Below are 19,323 nucleotides of genomic sequence, written 5' to 3'. Positions count from 1 at the left end.
CGACTTTCACTCACTCACTCACTCAAATCCTCAACGTCCGCTATCCACTTCCCAGCCTTTAAACTCTTCGAGCCTTACATCGCGGAAAAGGCAATGGCACCCCACTCCAGTACTCTTGCCTGGAAAATCCCATGGATGGAGGAGCCTGGTAGGCTGCGGTCCATGGGGTCGCTAAGAGTCGGGCATGACTGAACGACTTCACTTTCACTTCTCACTTTCACACATTGGAGAAGGAAATGGCAACCCACTCCAGTGTTCTTGCCTGGAGAATCCCAGGGACGGGGGAGCCTGGTGGGTTGCCGTCTATGGGGTCACACAGAGTCGGACACGACTGAAGTGACTTAGCCGCAGCAGCAGCAGCCTTACATCTTCCACAACTTCTTTCGAGCCCCCCTTCACTATTATTTAAAAATCAGTGCCTGAGATCTAGCTTTACTAAAAATATTCCTTCCTGTTCCTCCGTCTCCCAACTCTTGGCTGAAGCAGCTGAATTTCAAGAGGTCACTTGGGCTTATGAAGTTCAATGCTTCTGCGGCTCTGGAGCACACAGATGCACACACATTCTCATCCTGAGGGCCACCCAAGGTGCTCACACCCATACAGGTTAGGGTAAGGAGACGGGTGCTCACCACAGAGCCAAACTGGCTCTTCTTTGGAGCTACAGCTTCTGGAGAATGGTTCGGTCACCTTTCGCGATTGAACGAAGTAATTTACTTGATGTTTGCTAAAGGGCAAGGACAATGTCTCCTCTACAAGAAACTTTTCGGTGATGGACGCTCCTTTCGTTCCTTTCTCAAGCTCCCATTCTTCACCATTTTGACACAGGATAGCTGTTAAAATTGTTTCTTCTGCAAAATATCCCTTCCCAACTTTGAGTTTATGCTCATAAACGGAAACGTCCTTTAGCCAATTCGGCGACAAAGGGGTTAAATCTCAGCAACCTGATGGATTCTGGGGCTTTCCTTCCTCGACTTCAGAAATTAAAACGACCAGGAAGGGAAATTTTGCCCAAGGTAAAGATGAGAACTGTTAACTTCAATCGTCAGGCTTCTGCCCCAAACAGAAATGGCTACCCACACCTACAAAGAGTGCCATTCCCCTAACTAAATATGGCTGGCCCCACTTTCCACCACCACGGCCACTTCCCGCCCAAGGCCAAAATGGCGCTCAGTAGCCTCACCAGGGGAACGAACCTCCCAGGATCCTCTCTGACCCGTAACGTCAAGTGACGCAAACCCCAGCCGGAAGTGGAGGAAAAAGCGCCTCAGCCCGCGGCGCCTGCGCAGAAGGCTCTAGACGCTGAGAAGCAGGAGGCACTTTGGGATCGTCCGCAGGATTGGGACTGCTACAGAGGCCGCCACGGAGCCCGCCGGAGCCACCGTTCCTGCTGCTGCCGCCGCTGCCCGAATCATAACCGTCGGGCCGCAGCAGCCGGCAATGCCTCGAAGGAAGGTGAGAGGAACAGGACGGGAGGGATGGCGGGTTTCTAAGGACAGTCGTTTGAGAAACGTGACGCACTTGGCCACGCCTCACAATGGTTGGGTTCCAACTTCCCGCTCCCCCGAACCTAGCTTAGCAACCCTCTTCTGTCCATACCCAACAGAAAAATGTGGGCCCGACCCTGGCCTCGGCCTATGGTTGCAACTATTCCCGCCCTCTGCTTGCCTGGCTCGGAGGCGTTCTTCTCGTTAATTGGTCGCTGAAACGTCTAGAAGCATATTGATTGGCTGGTGACACCGCCCATTTGGGCTCAACGGTCACCTCCCCGCGTGTGGGGGCGGTGTCTGGGCCCGGCTCTATCGCTGTCCGACAGGCCGTAGAGAACGATCTCTCTTCTCTTGATTGGCTAGGCCTGCCAGTCTGTCCTGTGGGGGCGCGGTTTATCGGGACCGCGATTGGGTGGCTCGAATCCCCTCCCTTCCGTCTCATGATGCTCACAGAGGCGGGGTTTTGGAGCATCCTTCCTTTCCCTGCGGGGGATACAACAAAGCCGAGAACTGGGTGGTAGAGAACCAGCGCCCACTCCCAAGGGATCTCACTCTGGCCTGTTGCTCCTAAGCTGTAATTTTCCCTTGTCTGCTTAGTTAGCGCCTACAAAATACAGTTCGTTAAATCAGAAACTTCCTAGAATTAGATGGGGTTTATAAGATCACCTAGGGACACCCCCACCCCTTCTTTTCTCAGCTAAACAGACAGGCTTAATGGAGTACCCCAAGCCACTCAGGCAATGCAGAGCCGAGACTAGAACAAATCTAATTCAGTTCAACAAATGTTTATTGACTGCTTGCTGCCTGCTGGGGATTCAGAAATTAATTAAGACATGATCCCTGGCTTAAGGAAATCTGAGTCTGATGGGGAAAACAGACTCGTAAATAACTTGAAAGGATCTAGGAAATTCGCTACTTGGCCGTAATAGACAAAGCTTAATGGCAGGAAAGTGACAGAGCAATTAAGTCTGCTATGGAGTAAGATGGGAAGTAGATTAGTAAAAGCCGGGAGAGAAGAACTCGATTCCATGATCAAGCCAGGAAGGTGATGGTCAGAGATAATCAGGGATTCAACATCTGAGTAATTGGACTGGATGACTTTTAAGACTCCCCTTTTATCTGTCAATTTGCTGTGGCTGTCTGGAGCCTCCACTCAGTATCTGGGCAGATTAGCCTTGGAATATTTGGAAAGTTGATTGTATTTTTGTTCATTTCTGCAGAAATGTTTCTCTTCCCAGAGGCTTTCAAGTATTTATACTTTTTAATGTCTCCTACAGTGATGTACATTGATAGGTGGTATTTCTGTTAAGGTTCACCAAATGCAAAAATAGTACTGGTACCTTGGAATTGGCCCACAGTTCTCTTTCTGCAGTTCCCAAATACAGAGAACTTGTGAAAATGTACACTTTTTTTGTAGCTTATTTGGTGGCAAAACCTGTCCTAAACTGTCCTGAGGCGATTTACAGTTTCTGTGTGTCTAATTTAGTGTGATTATCTATAAATTTTGCTGTAGAAAGGGTATTATTTGTAGCATGTATGCAAATTTTTCCCTTTCCAAAAATCTAAAAGATTGTGAATTCTAAACACAACTGCTTAGGATTTTGAATAAAGAACTTATATCAATAATTTGAAGCTTTAGTGTTTATTTTGGTTTTGTTTTAATTTTTTTAACAAATGTATTTCTCTTTCTGGTTTAGTAAAAGGTACAGTGTTAATAAAAGTTAACACTTTTATTAGTGCAGTTGATAAAAGTTATCTCTGTGGCTAATCATGCCTGGAAGGCTAACAATTGGTAAATAATTATTAATCGAAAAGGTGATTTTTAAAAACCTTCTGTTTGCTGCTGCTGCTGTTGCTGCTAAGTCGCTTCAGTTGTGTCCGACTCTGTGCAGATCCCATAGACAGCAGCCCACCAGGTTCCCCTGTCCCTGGGATTCTCCAGGCAAGAACGCTGGAGTGGGTTGCCATTTCCTTCTCCAATGTGTGAAAGTGAAAAGTGAAAGTGAAGTCGCTCAGTCGTGTCCCACTCTTAGTGACCCCATGGACTGTAGCCTGCCAGGCTTCTCCGTCCATGGGATTTTCCAGGCAAGAGTACCGGAGTGGGTTGCCATTGCCTTCTCCAACCTTCTGTTTATGCTTACCTATAAGTCTTCATGTGCAAGTCACTGCCTTCCCCCCTTTCCTAAAGCACTTTGGCATTCAAATGGAGAAACTTTAAAAGTAGATAACATAAGAAAGAAGAATGTTACTGTCTTTCTCCCTAAGTTCTTTTAGGACCATGACATTTTGAATTAGTGTGTGGTTTTTAAAAATGTAATAGCTGTTCATGGAGACTTTGAACAAAAGCTACTCTAAAGTTCAATGGGGTCTAGCACTAACATTTTTCTCATTACCCTTGACTTACTGTAAGTACATGTTTTATGTCAACCAGACTGTTTTGAGTAGAATATTAAAGTTTGTGGTACTGACCTAATGAACTTGTTTTAGAATTATAATAATACAGTAAGAATTCTTCTCCTGTATTTATTTAATAAAGGTGCATTATTTGTCAGTTGTTCCATTTAAATAAAAGGAAGGTTTGAACTTGGTGTTATCAGCATCACAGTCTGTTTTATTTCCAGTGTTAATTCAAACCTACAGAGTAAATGTTTCTGTGCTAATGTCTGAATCTATGGTGTTACAGAGGAATGCAGGGAGTAGTTCAGATGGAACCGAAGATTCCGATTTTTCTACAGATCTGGAGCACACAGATAGTTCAGAAAGTGATGGCACATCCCGGCGATCTGCTCGAGTCACCCGCTCTTCAGCCCGGCTAAGCCAGAGTTCCCAAGGTAAGAGGCAGCTTCCTTTTTCATGATCACACCTCACAGCTTATTGCACGTCATATTATTGTGCTGGTTAATGTGGAAACTGGTCCCTTGTCTGAATGTTGATGACAGAATCTGGTAAAATGCAGAATAAATGACTGTGAAGTGTCATGTGTTTAAAAATGGTTCCATTTGGGGAACTGTTTAATTTGTAGACCCGAAAGAACTGTGTCTGGTTTAATAGATGTGAGACACATGAATGTCCTGAGTCATTTAATTTTTTATAGATTACAGTCTTCCAATCAGTAAAATGAGAGTATTATCTTTTCACTTCCTAAAAGTGGTTTAGGCCTAGGGACTTAAAGTGCTCTCTTGAAGAACTTGTTATTGTAGGAGGCCCAGTACTTCTAAGTGAAGTGAGGTGAAAGTTGCTCAGTCATGTCAGACTCTTTGTGACCCCATGGACTACACAGTCCATGGAATTCTCCAGGCCAGAATAGTGGCGTGGATAGCCTCTCACTTCTCCAGGGGATCTTTCAGGTTGATCTTCTTTGATCACCCCAGGGATCAAACCCAGGTCTCCCACATTGTAGGCAGATTCTTTACCAGATGAGCCACAAAAAAGCCCCAGTACTTCTAAAACCATGTTTAATTATACAATATAGTCAGGTACAGTTAATAAATAGAAACAGTTGACCAGCTGTCAATTGTAAATATCCAGAATTTTGCTTTGGTAGTAAAGAATGGGGAATCTTGGTGTTGGAAGGTTCTGTAGTGCAGTTGGCCATCTGGGCTTGGATTTGGAGGGTATCCCTGACCCTCCTGGCTCTGCTCTGGGGAAGACAGAAAGTTGTAATTAATACAGAAAGCCAATGATCAATTAAGAGGGATAGTAAATTAAGGAAAACATAAAATACTTTGAGCACTTTTAAATAGTATTTATTTGGTTAATTGCTATATGAACATGTTGCAGAATAAGAGAAAAACATTATTTTTTCAAGCAAGAAGGTGGGAACATTCTCTTGTAGCAACTGTTCTTTATTTTTGAATCTAATATTTGAGCTGAAGTATAGATATCTCTTGATTTCTCAGCTTTAAGTTTTATCTTTTGGTACAGTGGGAATATTGATAAATGGCTATTGTAATTGAGGTACTATGCTATGTTCTGGAATACCATGATAGAAAAATCACACTTCTTACCCTCAAGGAGCTTACAGTGTAGTGCAGGATGTAAACTGGTATGATAATGTATTGTGGAGTGGGCTCTGAGAGAGGTTGGCATAGAGTACTGTGGAAGTCCAGAGGTGGAAATCTTAAAGGATCTAATAGGAATTTACAAGTTGAAAATGGAAAAGTGGTATTACAGGCAGAGGGTATGCAACAGATTGTGCATAAGTGATCTTAGAAAGTGTAATTGGCCATGCACTGGACAGCTGACAGATGTAAATATTCAAAATAGCTAGGAATTATTAGGTTGGTGCAAAAGTAATTGCAGTTTTGCATTGTCGAATTTTGCCATTTGATACTGGAATACATTCTTAAATAAAAGTGGTTTTCTTACACATCGTTTCAATGCGCAATTCTTGCTTTATTGTTTTTGCTAGTGAGTTATTACTTGTTGTTTATTTTTATATGTATTTTAGACTGTGGAAATGATGTTAGACAAAAAGCAGATTTGAGCGATTTTCTTGTTCAAATTCAAAATGGGTCATAAAGCAGCAGAGACAGTTTGCAACATCAGCAACACGTTTGGCCCAGGAATTGCTAATGAACGTTCAGTGCAGTAGTAGTTCAAGAAGTTTTGCAAAGGCCTTCAAGATGAGGAGTGCAGAGGCCAGCCATTAGAAGGTGACAGAGACCAATTGAGAGCAACCATAGAAGCTGATCCTCTTACAACTACACAAGAAGTTAACCAAGAACTCAATGTGGCTTGTTCTACAATAGTTTGGCATTTGAAGCATATTGGAAAGGTGAAAAAGCTCGATAAGTGAGTGCCTCATGAGCTGACCACAAATGGAAAAAGGATCGTTTTGAAGTGTGATCTGCTACTAGGTTGGTGCAAAAGTAATTGCGGTTTCAGACTCTGAATTTTAAATCATTATAACTGAGCTCAAACACATCTTTATTCATCAAAGTAGGAACCATTACAGTCAACACATTATTGCAAACAAGAAATAAATTTGTTTATTTGTGTAGTGTAAAAATCCATGCTTTAGAATTCAGTGAACTCTTGGAAAGCACTTTCTGCCTCCTGCTGATTGTGGAAGCATTTTCCCTGCAGAAAGTTGTCGAAATGCTTGAAGAAGTGGTAGTCGGTTAATGAGAGGTCAGATGAATATGATGGATGAATCAAAACTTTGTAGCCCAGTTTGTTCAACTTTTGAAGCCTTGGTTGTATGACATGTGATCAAGCATTGTAATAGAGAAGTCTGTTGACCAATATTGGTTGCAGGTGTTGCGTTTTTCAGTGCATCGCATCAATTTGCTGAGCATACTTCTCAGATGTAATGGTTTCACCGAGGCTCAGAAAGCTGTAGTGGATCAGACACCTGCAACAGGCCACCAAACAGTGACCATGACCTTTTTTTGATGCAGGTTTGGCTTTGGGAAGTGCTTTGGCGCTTCTTACCGGTCCAACCACTAACCTGGTCGGTCGCTGGTTGTCGTATAAAATCCACTTTTTGTCGACAAGTCGAAGGTCATAATCCAATCAAGAAGTGGTTCCTTGTTGCATAGAGAAGACAACACTTCAAAATGACAGTTTTTTAAATTTTTGGTCAGCTCATAAGGCACCCACTTACCAAACTTTTTCACGTTTCCAATTTGCTTCAAATGCCAAATGACCATAGAATAGTCAATGTTGAGTTCTTGGGGAATTTCTTGTGTATTCGTAAAGGATCAGCTTTGAAGATTGCTCTCTGTTGGTTGCTGTCACCTTCTGATGGCCAACCATTGTATTCCTCATCTTGAAGGCTCTTGTCTTCCTTTGCAAAACTTTGTGCACCACCACTGCACTGTACGTTCATTAGCAGTTCCTGGGCCAAGTGCATTGTTGATGTGCAAGTTGTCTCTGCTGCTTTATGACCGATTTTGAGCTCAGGTAAAAAAATTGCTTGAATTTGCTTTTTGTATAACATTTCTATAGTCTAAAACAGAAGTAATAAGTCATTAGCAAAAAAAAAATAAAGCAAGAAATGAGCATTAAAATGTGTATAACATAACCACATTTATTTAAGAATGTATTCCAATATCAAACAGCAAAGTTCAGCAATGCAAAACGACAGTTACTTTTGCACCAACCTAATACCTGAGCCCTTGGTCTCTTTCTAGTTACACTTTATCACCAGTAAGTTACACAACTTCTGGGGACACCATTCACAGTATGATTCATGTTAGATGGCCCTTTCTAAAACAAAATGTAGACTACATTGTAAATGAAGCCCCTTGGAGATATGCAAACTGAAAACCGAGCTGTGTGCCAACTTTTACACAAGAGTTTGAGAATTTCAGTTTTCTTTGAAGAATCTGTAAGATTTACATATTAGGATCTTTTGTTGTTTAAAATACTTTAATTTTAGCTCTGAATTGCTTTTATTCCTGTAAGTCTCTTGAGATTGGAGATGTAAAAGAACTATTGGCTGCTTCAGGATAGATTTCTGCATCCAGACAGTTTTAAGGTTGTATCCCTACCTTACCCTTTATGAATCTAGTATTATTTTGCTTTAGAGTGTCAGATAGGGTAATCAAGAAGAAAAAAAGGTCCTTAAAGAAAGGAAATATTTGCATATTGTTATATCTTTAGCAGTAGAGTGTCTCTTTTCTGGTGGGTTAGAGTAAAGGAAGAAAGAGCATGTAGCTAATATTTATAAAGTACTACATTTGGATATCTAAGAATCTTATTATTAAGTCCTTTATATGAGTTATTTCACTTATTTCTCACAGCAAATGTGTGAAGAATGTGGTACTAGTATTTTCCCCCCTTTTTTTATAGATTAGGAAATAGGCTTGGAGAGATTAACTTGCCCAGTATGCCCAGCTAGTTAGTGTGATGAAGTGGAATTGAATTACATTCAGTCTTGATTCCAGTGCCTAAGCCATTAATTCTGTGCTGTACGCACCTGTCTACTGTCTCTATGTTGCTTGTATTTAGGAGAACCTACATGCTAATAAGTCACGCTAATGGAATATAAAACATTTCTTCCTTTTTTCTTTAATTGTTTTATTATTTTAAAAATCGGGATCAGATTCCAGTCCTGTTCGAAATTTGCAGTCTTTCGGCACTGAGGAACCTGCGTATTCTACCAGGAGAGTGACCCGTAGTCAGCAGCAGCCTACTCCAGTGACTCCGAAAAAATACCCGCTTCGGCAGACTCGTTCGTCTGGCTCAGAAACTGAACAAGTGGTTGACTTCTCAGATAGAGGTGAGTGGGTATGGGTGATTTGGACTCATTACAGAGAGGATCTAATCAGTTTCCTCTTATAAGAGGCTTGGAGCCACTGCAGATAGATGCCCAGTACAAAATTCAGCTAGGTGATTGATGTTTGTCTGATTCCTTTCTTACCTCTTTCTGAGGACAGTTTGATACTCTGCTACTCTTGAGGTCCAGAGTAGCTGGAGTATATTTGATCTGGCTTACAGTAGGCAAAAGAAACTGACGACCTCTTACCCACAGATGAAGAAGGCTTAAAGCAGTTTTTCTTACAGTCGTGCTTATGGGTCCATTTATCTCTGAAGTTCTGAGGAGGAATGACTGTCAGTAATGCGGAATGAATGGTAAGCTATTGAGGTTGTGATTCACCAGGCCAAATCAGAGGCCTTAGAGCAAAGACTATGGACTGCTGAATTTCTAGCCTGCCAACATGGTCTGTTGGTTTGATGGCATCATATTTACTTTCTTTAAAAAAAGTGGCCAGTATTTGAAAAAACAAAGATTCTATGTAGAAACATGAGTTACTAGTTTCTTTGAAAAAATGGAAAGCTCTGGGAACATTAGGTGGCCATTCACCACATAATTGACTGGAACTGAATAGTAGCTATCCCTTTGAGAGAGACAATCGGCTCTTGATTTGGCCTTGTTCAGCACTAGTAGGCATTTGGTTTGCAACACCTGATTCAGAGTTAGTCAAGTCCTTTCACACTCACACCAGGTATGTTCAGTGTCATCCAGAAAGAATCATTTTCATTTATATTCCATCCTATGTATCTCCCATCAGGAGAGTAGGATGATAATGTTTTTTAAAAGTTTATTTCCATCCAGGTTTGATTATTCATGATTTGGGGCTTGGGAGAAGCACAAATAAGTGAAATGTATCATGTAAACCTCAAATGGAATTTTAGTCAGAATTTAAAGTTGCACAGGGGGAGTGGTTATTAGTTTTTCTTCATTTTCCATTTAGTTTTATGGCAGATAAATGACAAAAGTTACTGGTTAAATCACAGGAAGAGGATCTTGGGAAGCCTGTAAACTCTTCTGAATATTATAATCCTCTAAGTAAAATAAACTTCATTCATGAGTCCTACCAATTGTTTTACTTTAGAAACTAAAAATACAGCCGATCATGATGAGTCTCCACCTCGAACGCCAACTGGAAATGCCCCTTCTTCTGAATCTGACATAGACATCTCCAGCCCCAACGTGTCTCACGATGAGAGCGTTGCCAAGGACATGTCCCTGAAGGACTCGGGCAGTGATCTCTCTCATCGCCCCAAGCGCCGCCGCTTCCACGAAAGCTACAATTTCAATATGAAGTGTCCTACACCAGGCTGTAACTCTCTAGGTAAGTGTGCCCCCACCTCGTGGCACCGTGGATTGTGTGGTTTTATCTCTCTCTGGAATTAGGATCACCCAGAAATGTTTAGTGTTCCATTGCGACTTAGCTTCTTAGGGTCTTCAGTGACCACTGCTTAGAATAACACTGAATTGCTCACTTGGATAAAAGCATTCCTGCTTCTTGGCTTATTGTCCATAATAACAGATTTGGTTACAAGGAAATTAACTATGATGCACCATTCAGTTTATTGAGAACTTTTCCCAGTGAAAAATTCTTTCATTTTTCCAACAAAAACAAAACAGAATGTCAGTTATCTCCAAATAGCTGATTGTATGGTGCATAGTTCAAGCGTACTGAGGACTAACAATAGAGTGTAAGGTGAATAAATTATATGGCCATAGCTATTAAGGAAATGAGAAAAACAGTTTTTTTGGTCAAGAGGCACTGAAGGTGAGGAGTATAGATGAGACCCTGACCTTTTGTGACTTTAGTAGCTTTAGGTTTTCTGGCTTTGTATGCTTAGGAAGTATAAACTAGATAAATATTTCTTCTCAGATAGATGAATTATATCATTGTTTCCTTAAGAGTTATTTTTTCTCCTTACTGAGGGATTATAGTAATGTTTTAAAAATTTTAGGTGTGTTCTGTGCTTGCTTCGGCAGCACATATACTAAAAATTTTAGGTGTGTTCTTTAAGTGAGCTTCGGTGCAGATGTTGGTCTAAACTTTTGTCTAGAGTTGGAAGGTGCTTGAGAGACAGTGGACCTCTCTTTCTACCTATTTAGCCTTTGAATGTGGCCTCCAGGTTCAGAAAAATGGTAGAACAGAGAAAAAGTTGCTGCTTTGCAGACTATTAGTATGTTTTCCCTAGTATTTGGATCCTTTCTTGGTCTTAGCAGCAGTTTCTTAGGTAATTTCAACCCATCAAATGCATAACTAGAGCAGAGTTCCCCTGAATGCTGTACCAGTTGTTACTTGGGGTAGCTGTTTCAGGCCTAAGTCAATTTCCTTGAAATAAATAATGAAAAACTAAGAATAGACAGTATTGTACAAATACTAATGCAAGAGATAGCTACTATACTTTAAGAGGATCTCCTTGCCACATAGCAAGATGAGGAATTTTCAACTCTGCTTGTTGCTGTCCATGCATCCTTAAATTGTTTCATTTGTTTTATGTACTATGTTTAATCAGTCATTCAGTGCTTACTGAATGTTTTCCTGTGCCAGGCACTGTTTTAAATTCTGGGGGTGGAGTTGTGAACATGTCAAACCCTACCTCTTGTAGCTTATGATCTAACTGGGGAAGACAAATGTATAATACATAATCCACTAGAGATGTGTACTGTGAGGGGTAGGGTACTGCACCTACACACAAGCGTGCCTGTGTAGGGAAAGCCACTCTGATATGCTGATATTTGAGCAGAAACATGAAATAAGGGAGAGAGTGAACCATCTGAGTCTATGGGAGATAAGCATTATGGGCAGAGGGAGCAGCAAGTGGACAGGGTCTGGGGCAGGAGAGTGCTTAGCCACTTTAAGGAATGCTTTAGGGGCCAGTATGCCTGGGCAGATAGACCAGAGTGGGGAGGAGGAGATGAGGTTGGAGTAGGGGTCTGATTTATGTGTTATTTATGCCCTGAACTCAGTACTCTTAATGTGGTAGACCAGAGGGTAAATATAAATCTTTTGTATCATAGGAAAGTTTACTTTGACTTTGGGTTTTAATGTCTGGAGAAGCTTGAAAAGTATGAACTTGAGCTTCTGCAGTGATTCTTGATCCTGTTCCACTCCTCATTTTAGCCAAAACAATGTCATTAGGTTTGGGGGTGGGGTTTTTGTTTTTTTTTTTTTGGTAATTTTGGTATGAAAGTATGATGTACTTGTGAAAAATTAAAACCCTATAGGAGGGCTTGAGTGCTAAGTAAAAGTTCTCCTTTACTCATATCCCCAGAATATATCCTAGATATAAAAACTACTGTTGGTAGTTGTGTATGAATACTTCTAGTAAGTTTTTATACATACATAACACATGTATATGTGTACATATATTTCTTTCTGTGTTATTATTTATAAAAAATATAAACAGTGGTTGGTCTGACATCTTAGATATTTTACATTGTTGGCACTCAGAGGTCCCTCCTGTTTAAAGGATATAGAGAATTCCATTGTTTGAAAGTTTCCATTCCATTTGAAAGTTTAGAAATTATTTGAATTGCCCTGTATTGATTGATATTTATATTGTTTCTCATTTTTTAGCTTCTTTTTAAAGCTATTTAGAAGAGTACTCTAATTGATAGCCTTGTATGTATGTATAATATTTTGGTGTCTTTCTAGAAATCTATCGGATGAATTCATAGCAGTGGAATTGCTAGGTTAATGGAACAGCTATCATTTTATAAACTTTTAATATAGGCAGATTGGTTTTAGTTTACATATTATAAAACAAACTTGAATAATTTATTCAGAAGTTACAGATAGATGCGTAATATCTAAAAGGCTTGCTAGAGCCATGATACTTGACCTTTCGTGCATAGTGTTTGACCCTTGAGGACTGTTTCTGATGTCTAAGGTAAACGTGTGGGTCTCCAAGGTTGCGTTTCTGATAATATGTGCTGTGCTGTGCGAAGTTGCTCAGTCGTGTCCAACTCTGTGCGATCCTGTGGCCTGTAAATCGCCAGGCCCCTCTGTCCATGGGATTCTCCAGGCAAGAATACTGGAGTGTGTTGCCCTTTTCTTCTCCAGGAGATCTTCCTGACCTAGGGATTGAACCTGTGTCTCTCTTACATCTCCTGGATTGGCAGGCAGGATTTTTAATAATATAGTCTTGGAGAAATGGCAGCATGCATGTCATTATATTAACTCTTGTCTTGTTCTTGTGTATGTGTGCTCAGTCATGTCTAACTCTTTACGACCTCATGGCATGGACTGTAGCCTGCCAGGCTTCTCGTGTCTATGGGATTTTCCAAGCAAGAGTATTGGAGTAGGTTGCCATTTCCTCCGCCAGGAGATCTTCCTGACCTGGGGATCAAACCCATGTCTCTTACATCTCCTGCATTGGCAGGTAGATTCTTTGCCACTAGTGCCACCTGTAAAGCCCTGTATTAATTCTCCTCTCCCGCAATACTTGCACTGTTTTTGCCTTTTATTTGTTTGTTTATATATTTTTTGGCTGCTCTGCCCAGCTTGTGGGATTTTAGTTCCCCAACCAGGGTTCAAACCTGGGCCCTCGGCAGTGAGCATGCAGAGTCCTAACCACTGGACCACCAGGGAATTGCCTGTTGCTACCCTTTAAAGCTTACTCTATAAACCTTGTATAATTTTTAAATCTCTTTTAAATGTCTCCTTTACTACAAATTAAATGTCTTTTTTCCATGAAAGAAAGATTTTTGTAGATTTGCAGTTTAACTTAGCTAATTTATCTCATTAGCATTGTCTCACCATCTGTCTCAGTCTTAGATGTTTGATGAATGTTTTGATTGAAGAGACATAAAAATGAAATAATTAATTACCTGTGTATTTTCACAAACCATGTGAAAAATAGAAAAATAAATAGCCCTTTAGAAAAAGCTTTCTGTATTGTCTTTTCTAATATTTTTCCTTCTTTCCCTTGCACAAACTGCCTGTTTAAAAGTTTGATTATGTATTTTAAAAACAAAATAGTAGTAATATAAAAGTTTGATTATAAAAGAAGCCTAAATCTTTAAACAAAATCAGCCACCCCTCCACAAAAAATGAATATATTTAATCTGGTCCAAAATTACCAAAGTATATTTCCTCATATGATAGAAAAGACCACTTCCATCTCCATTTTGCATGTTTCTTTTGATTATTGTAAGAAGTTCAGTTTAGATTGGATAACATTTTGCATAATAGAAAGTACACTTATTATACATATGACTTGATCAATTTAGCATAGGAAAGTTAAATTCTACCAAAAGAAAATATTCTTGCTTGTAACTTTGTGCCTTTTAAGTAAATTTATGGGTTTCTGACATTTTGGAATTTGAGAAATACATGATCAGAAAAGAAGGAACTACAATTTATATTGAATATATGCAAATATGTTTAGAGGTGGTTAGGTCCAACCTGTAGAAGAAAAGAATTTATTGTGGGTGCAAGTTATGACCCTTACCTTTGATGGATTTATTTTGTAATCAGACATATACTTGATAAAAATGATATCATAAAAAAAGGTTTATTTTAGTGAAAACTATTACTTTCCAAGCTTAGATCTTTCATCTTGAGGTTAAGTTTTTTCCTCTTTTAACAGGACACCTTACAGGAAAACACGAGAGACATTTCTCCATATCAGGATGCCCTCTCTATCATAACCTCTCAGCTGATGAATGCAAGGTAATTATATTGTCATTTATTCACCATATACTTATTGAGTGCTTACCATTTGCCAGGCACTTGGCTAAACAGTGGGGATACAGTGTGAACAAGATGGGCAGGGTCCTTGTTCTTATATACTAGTGGAGGAAAATTATGAAACAGCTGTGATTAAAAAATGGAAAACAGACTAATAAAAGAATTATTGTCTGTAAGGAGTGCTTTGAGAGAAATTAACAAAGGGATTATCTATGGAATATTTGGAACATCACCCTCTAACTGCATCGATATTTTCTGTTGAAAATTTTCTTGAAAGATTGCTAGGAACCTTTTCCACTAAGGAATGATTTGCATAAATATGTGATCTCAGTATTTATGCATTAGTTTCTCTTGTAAATCTATGACGATATTTTACTTTTTAAAGGTTTTTCTAAATTCTCTTCCTCTTTGCTACTTCTATGGAATACTTTTCCTTTTTGTTACTCTCAATCATACCTACTCTTGGCTAATTCTTATCTTACAGTCTTGAAAAATACAGTTCTAAATAACTTTTGGAATTTGAAATAATGGATTTAAGAGTAGAACCTAAGACCCTATTTTGTTGTTTCTGTCTGGATTGTTGCTACCAAGGAGGAATCAAAAAACGAATTACGGGCAAACAAATTGAAAATGTTATTAATTAAACACATTGCTCAGGTAGTATTTGGATAGGGTATCCAGGTTGGTTAGACCAAAGTATTAATTGTTGCTTTTGTGGTGATTATTTTGCTAAAAAGGCCAGTATAACAGGTTTATTCCTGTCTGGGCCAGATTCCTCCTGAGAAAAATGAGATTCCCTAGTTAACGTTAATCCTCCCTGATTCAGGAATGTGTTCTCTTATTTATAAGTGGACCACAGTAGGGAAAGCTCTTTTATGTGTTGTGTTTAGTCTTTCAGTAAAGTAGTATACTTTCAGTACGTAACGTGAATTTTGAGTTTGTGGACTCTTAACCCTTGTTTTCCTTCATCTCAACTCTCTCTTATAAGCACGGCAGTTTCTTTTGCTGACTGTAGAAGTGGTAGGTCTTGCCATTATCTTCCCGTTAGTGTGAGACCAAATCAAAACAGGACTAGCTCTTCCATCTTCTCCATCAGAAGCTGATAATGCATTAGGTGTTTCTTTCTCTGGAAATAACTGTGATCCCTGTTTTTTGGGAGTTGTCTGTTACCATTTGTCTTTAAATGTAATGATCTAATACTGTGGATGGTTTTATATAAAAGTCTTCCTAAGGTATAAAATTGTTGGCTGATGGCAGTATGAACATGTTGCCTTAAGCAATTTATTTAAAAAAAGACAATTTTCAGTTTCGGGAAGAAAATTTTGGAAAAAGGAACACATTTCTTGAACTTTACTCTTTTGTGGTCTCTGTTACAAAGGGTATCAGACTCAGGATAATCCATCTTTACTACTGGACCTTGTGGTTAGAGGATCAGGAGTATTTCTGAAAGATACATATTTTATTACATTTAGAATCTCAAATGGAAACATTAGACTAATTCCTCACGTTTATTAAAAACCCGAGTTTTAAAAATACTTGGCATGCACAGAATTACTCAGAGTTTTCCAATAAATGATTGCAATCGGCGATATTACCATTTTTATTCAGTCAAAAGACCGTATTCGGTGAGTTTACATTTTCATGGGGAGAGGCATAATCAACATAGAAAATCAGTATGAATTTCATTTAGTGGTAAATGTTGTGAGAAACAAAAAGACTAAACAGAGAGTGACTGTGTTGGAGGTGGCAGGTGTGGCACTGCTTTTGCTTGGGCTGTGAAGAAAGACATTTTATCCGAGTCGTGAGTGATGGCAGAGACGCAGTTGTGTCTAGATGCTGAGTAGAAGACTGGGTAAGCACAAAGGCTGTGAGGTGGGGAAAAAATGGTTGGGTTTGAAGGATGGAAAGTAGGCCAGTGTGGCTGAAATGTGATAGGAAATGAAGAAGTAGGATCCAGATTATGAAGGGCCTGTAGGCCTTGGCAAAGGGAGTATGCTTTTGTTCTGACAGCCATGGGAAGCATTCGGAGGGCTTTAGCAAAATACCAAAACACTTTTGAAAAATCACAGCTTGCTGGTATGTGGAGAATGAACTGGAGGGGGAAAGAGTTGACACAGGGTAGACTTGTGGGAAGGCTAGTCTGAGGTTCAGGCAGTAGATGGTGGCTTGGACTGTTGTCAGTGGAGATGGTCAGAATTGGTTGGACTCAGGATGTGTTTTGGAGAGGGGCGGCCTGGTAGACTTGCTGTTGAATATCATGTGAGGAGGGAGAGAAGAAAAGAATCAAACATCATCAGTGTTCAAGTTTTTGACCTGATCAGTTGTTTAAAAGTGTTACTATTTATTGCTATAGAGGAGATTTGGGATGGAGCAGATTTGTGGGAGAGTGTTAGTCGCCCTGTTTTGACCATGTTGGGTTTTGGTGTTGATGTGAAATAGGGAGCTGGATATGAGTCCTCACTGCCCAGTAGATGAATCTGAGACTGTTGGCAATCGAAGGTGATTTACCTAAGGTCATAAATGCAGTTAAGTTTCCCTATAGACTTGATCTCAAGTATCTAACCTTTTCTTTGTACTTCTTTACTCTGTTCTTGCGCTTCCTCACACTTATACCATTGCACAGTGGAAAGAGGCTCAGAGTCATCAGACTTAGTTAAAATCCTAGCTTTATCACCATCCAGCTGTAATTATGTCACTTTCTGATTCTCAGATAATGGCTGAGAAAACAGAATATGAAGCTTGCCTTATCTGTTTCTTATACAGATTGTGCTAATGTGAAGACCCTTTGAAAGTAAAAGTACAGTGTAAATTCAAGGGATTACTGCTGTATTCTTACACTTTAAGTAAACATAGTCTTAGAAGCAGGTGGATTGATTGACATTGTTGATGGTTGCAGGTGAGAGCACAGAGCCGGGATAAGCAGATAGAAGAAAGGATGCTGTCCCACAGGCAAGATGACAACAACAGGCATGCAACCAGGCACCAGGTATGGGCCTTGTTAAAGCTCTGGCCGTTCACAGTTTGAGAGCCAAGTCTTGGATTCTCTCTGCCCCATGATGGTTGTAGTTATGTCCACGCTTCTTGTTTCCTGTGCTGTGTCTTAACAACTGGTCTTCAGTTATAAACTTAGAAACAGTGCTTTTTCCAAATAGCAAATTTTCTAGAAACAAAACTTCTACCTCCTAAATGAAGGAATCGTGCTACTTGTGATAATAATAGATAATCTTAATTATTTGAAAGATTACACTCTCTGCTCTATTTCCTCATTTGCATCCACTTTTTAACCCATTATAATTTGCTTTCAGGCCCCTCTACTCTGCTGTTATGTTTCCAGTGGCACCAGTGACTTTTTCTTAGCATTGACACTTGTTGATTATGTCACTTTTCTTCTACTTTTCTTTTCTATTGGATTCCAAAATGCTGCTTTGCTCTAATCTTTTTGCCTCTCTGAACATTCATGCACGTTGATTTTACTTAATTCCTTATCCTCTCCCCTGCCCCTGAATGCCTTTGGTGTTTTCTCTTGCTGTTTTTCTGCCTAGAACTGTGTACTTATACCAAGAAGAGATTATGATTTTCCTTCAAGGCCTTGTGCAACTCTTAGCTGTTGTCTGAATTCTTCCCAAATCTTGTACCGTTAATGAATTTCTTCCTCATGTATTCCTATTTGTAATGTTCTCAGAATGTTAGTTTAGCTTTTAGCACACTTTATATACTCATAGCTCATCATATGGATGTCTGTTTTTGTGGTTAGATTATAAGTGGATAGTAGAGGAGGCACGGTGATGGGGAGAAATTTGACTTTAGAGCCAAACAGGTCTGGATTTGAATACTGCGATTCTGTTACTCTAGCTGTGTGGTCTTGGGCAGGTCAGCTAACTTCCCTCAGCTTTATTTCCTTGAATAATACCTACCTGGCAGTGTAGTCAGCTAAATTATGCATGTAAAGTACCTGTCCTCAGTGCTTGGCAGGTAATAAGCACTCAGTAAATGGTGGCTACACTTTTCTTCATTGTTTATCTTGGGTTCTAGTTCAGTTTTTAAATTTTTATTCATTTTCCATATCAGTGCTTGGAAAGCAGTAAGCATTCAATAAATGCCTAATGAATTGAAATGATCTTTATTTTATTCCTGTTGTTTCCATCCTTAATCTATATTCCATTTGGATTAACATTAAAGTAAGTACATTTCCTGAACTCAACTCAACTGACAGGATAGTGGTCTCGGTGATGAGGGAACCCCATTTGGAGTTTAAAAATTACTGCAGCATTCACAGGGTGGCTGTAATATACTTTGTGTCCCACCCCCACCCTTTTTCCCTCCACCCTTTCTTTGGTGTATATTACTTTCATTTAGAGACGTAATTACCTAATGAGTTTTCTAGCTAGCTTCTTGATTTTCTCCTTTTTCTTTTTAGGCACCATCAGAGAGGCAGTTGCGATACAAGGAAAAGGTTGCTGAACTCAGGAAGAAAAGAAATTCTGGGCTGAGCAAAGAACAGAAAGAGAAATATATGGTGAGCATAAGTTAAATATTTAATAGCATGAACTCTTGCTATCACATTTGATTCCTTTTGGTTGCTAAGATTCTGCTTTTCTCATTTGCCATTTGGTATGCTCTGTAACAAGACTCTTCTTTGGCAGTTAGAGTTCACTATATATGTAATTCTCCAGCAAAAGTGGAACTGGGCATCCTCAAAAAACAAATACTGTTAGAATTTAGAATAAAAAAAATTGAATCTTCTAGTTTGTAAACCTCACTTTAGGTTTAAAGGGTTAAATGTTCTTGTTTGAACAAATATGATGTTGATAAGGAAGAATATTCAAGCCAAGCAGCAGTCCATTTCTTTAAATGAAAGAATAAAATACCTACACAGTAAAAGTTTT

At 39.6% G+C, this 19,323-nt stretch overlaps 1 protein-coding gene and 1 non-coding gene across 3 annotated transcripts in view; one reads left to right on the top strand and one right to left on the bottom strand.

Annotated features, from left to right (window-relative positions):
- The first annotated feature begins 1,285 nt into the window (after positions 1-1,285).
- The window catches only part of KAT7 (lysine acetyltransferase 7), a 33,207-nt gene continuing 15,169 nt past the window's right edge, over positions 1,286-19,323 (top strand). The window contains exons 1-7 of one of the 2 annotated variants that reach the window (XM_061143771.1): positions 1,286-1,452; positions 4,171-4,318; positions 8,539-8,715; positions 9,833-10,072; positions 14,337-14,419; positions 17,334-17,423; positions 18,855-18,953. In XM_061143771.1, coding sequence (XP_060999754.1) covers positions 1,438-1,452; positions 4,171-4,318; positions 8,539-8,715; positions 9,833-10,072; positions 14,337-14,419; positions 17,334-17,423; positions 18,855-18,953 — 852 coding nt within the window. In that variant the 5' untranslated portion in view covers positions 1,286-1,437. The remainder of the gene's footprint in view (positions 1,453-4,170; positions 4,319-8,538; positions 8,716-9,832; positions 10,073-14,336; positions 14,420-17,333; positions 17,424-18,854; positions 18,954-19,323) is intronic. The other variant, XM_061143772.1, reaches the window with a different exon arrangement.
- Positions 13,264-13,336, bottom strand: TRNAE-CUC (transfer RNA glutamic acid (anticodon CUC)). The gene has a single exon. It is a non-coding gene; the product is annotated as a tRNA-Glu (tRNA).

Source organism: Dama dama, chromosome 5 (genome assembly GCF_033118175.1).
Source record: "Dama dama isolate Ldn47 chromosome 5, ASM3311817v1, whole genome shotgun sequence".
Lineage (NCBI taxonomy): Eukaryota > Metazoa > Chordata > Mammalia > Artiodactyla > Cervidae > Dama > Dama dama.
The sequence above is the reverse complement of the archived record's forward strand: the minus strand, read 5'-3'. Positions and strand labels throughout refer to the sequence as shown.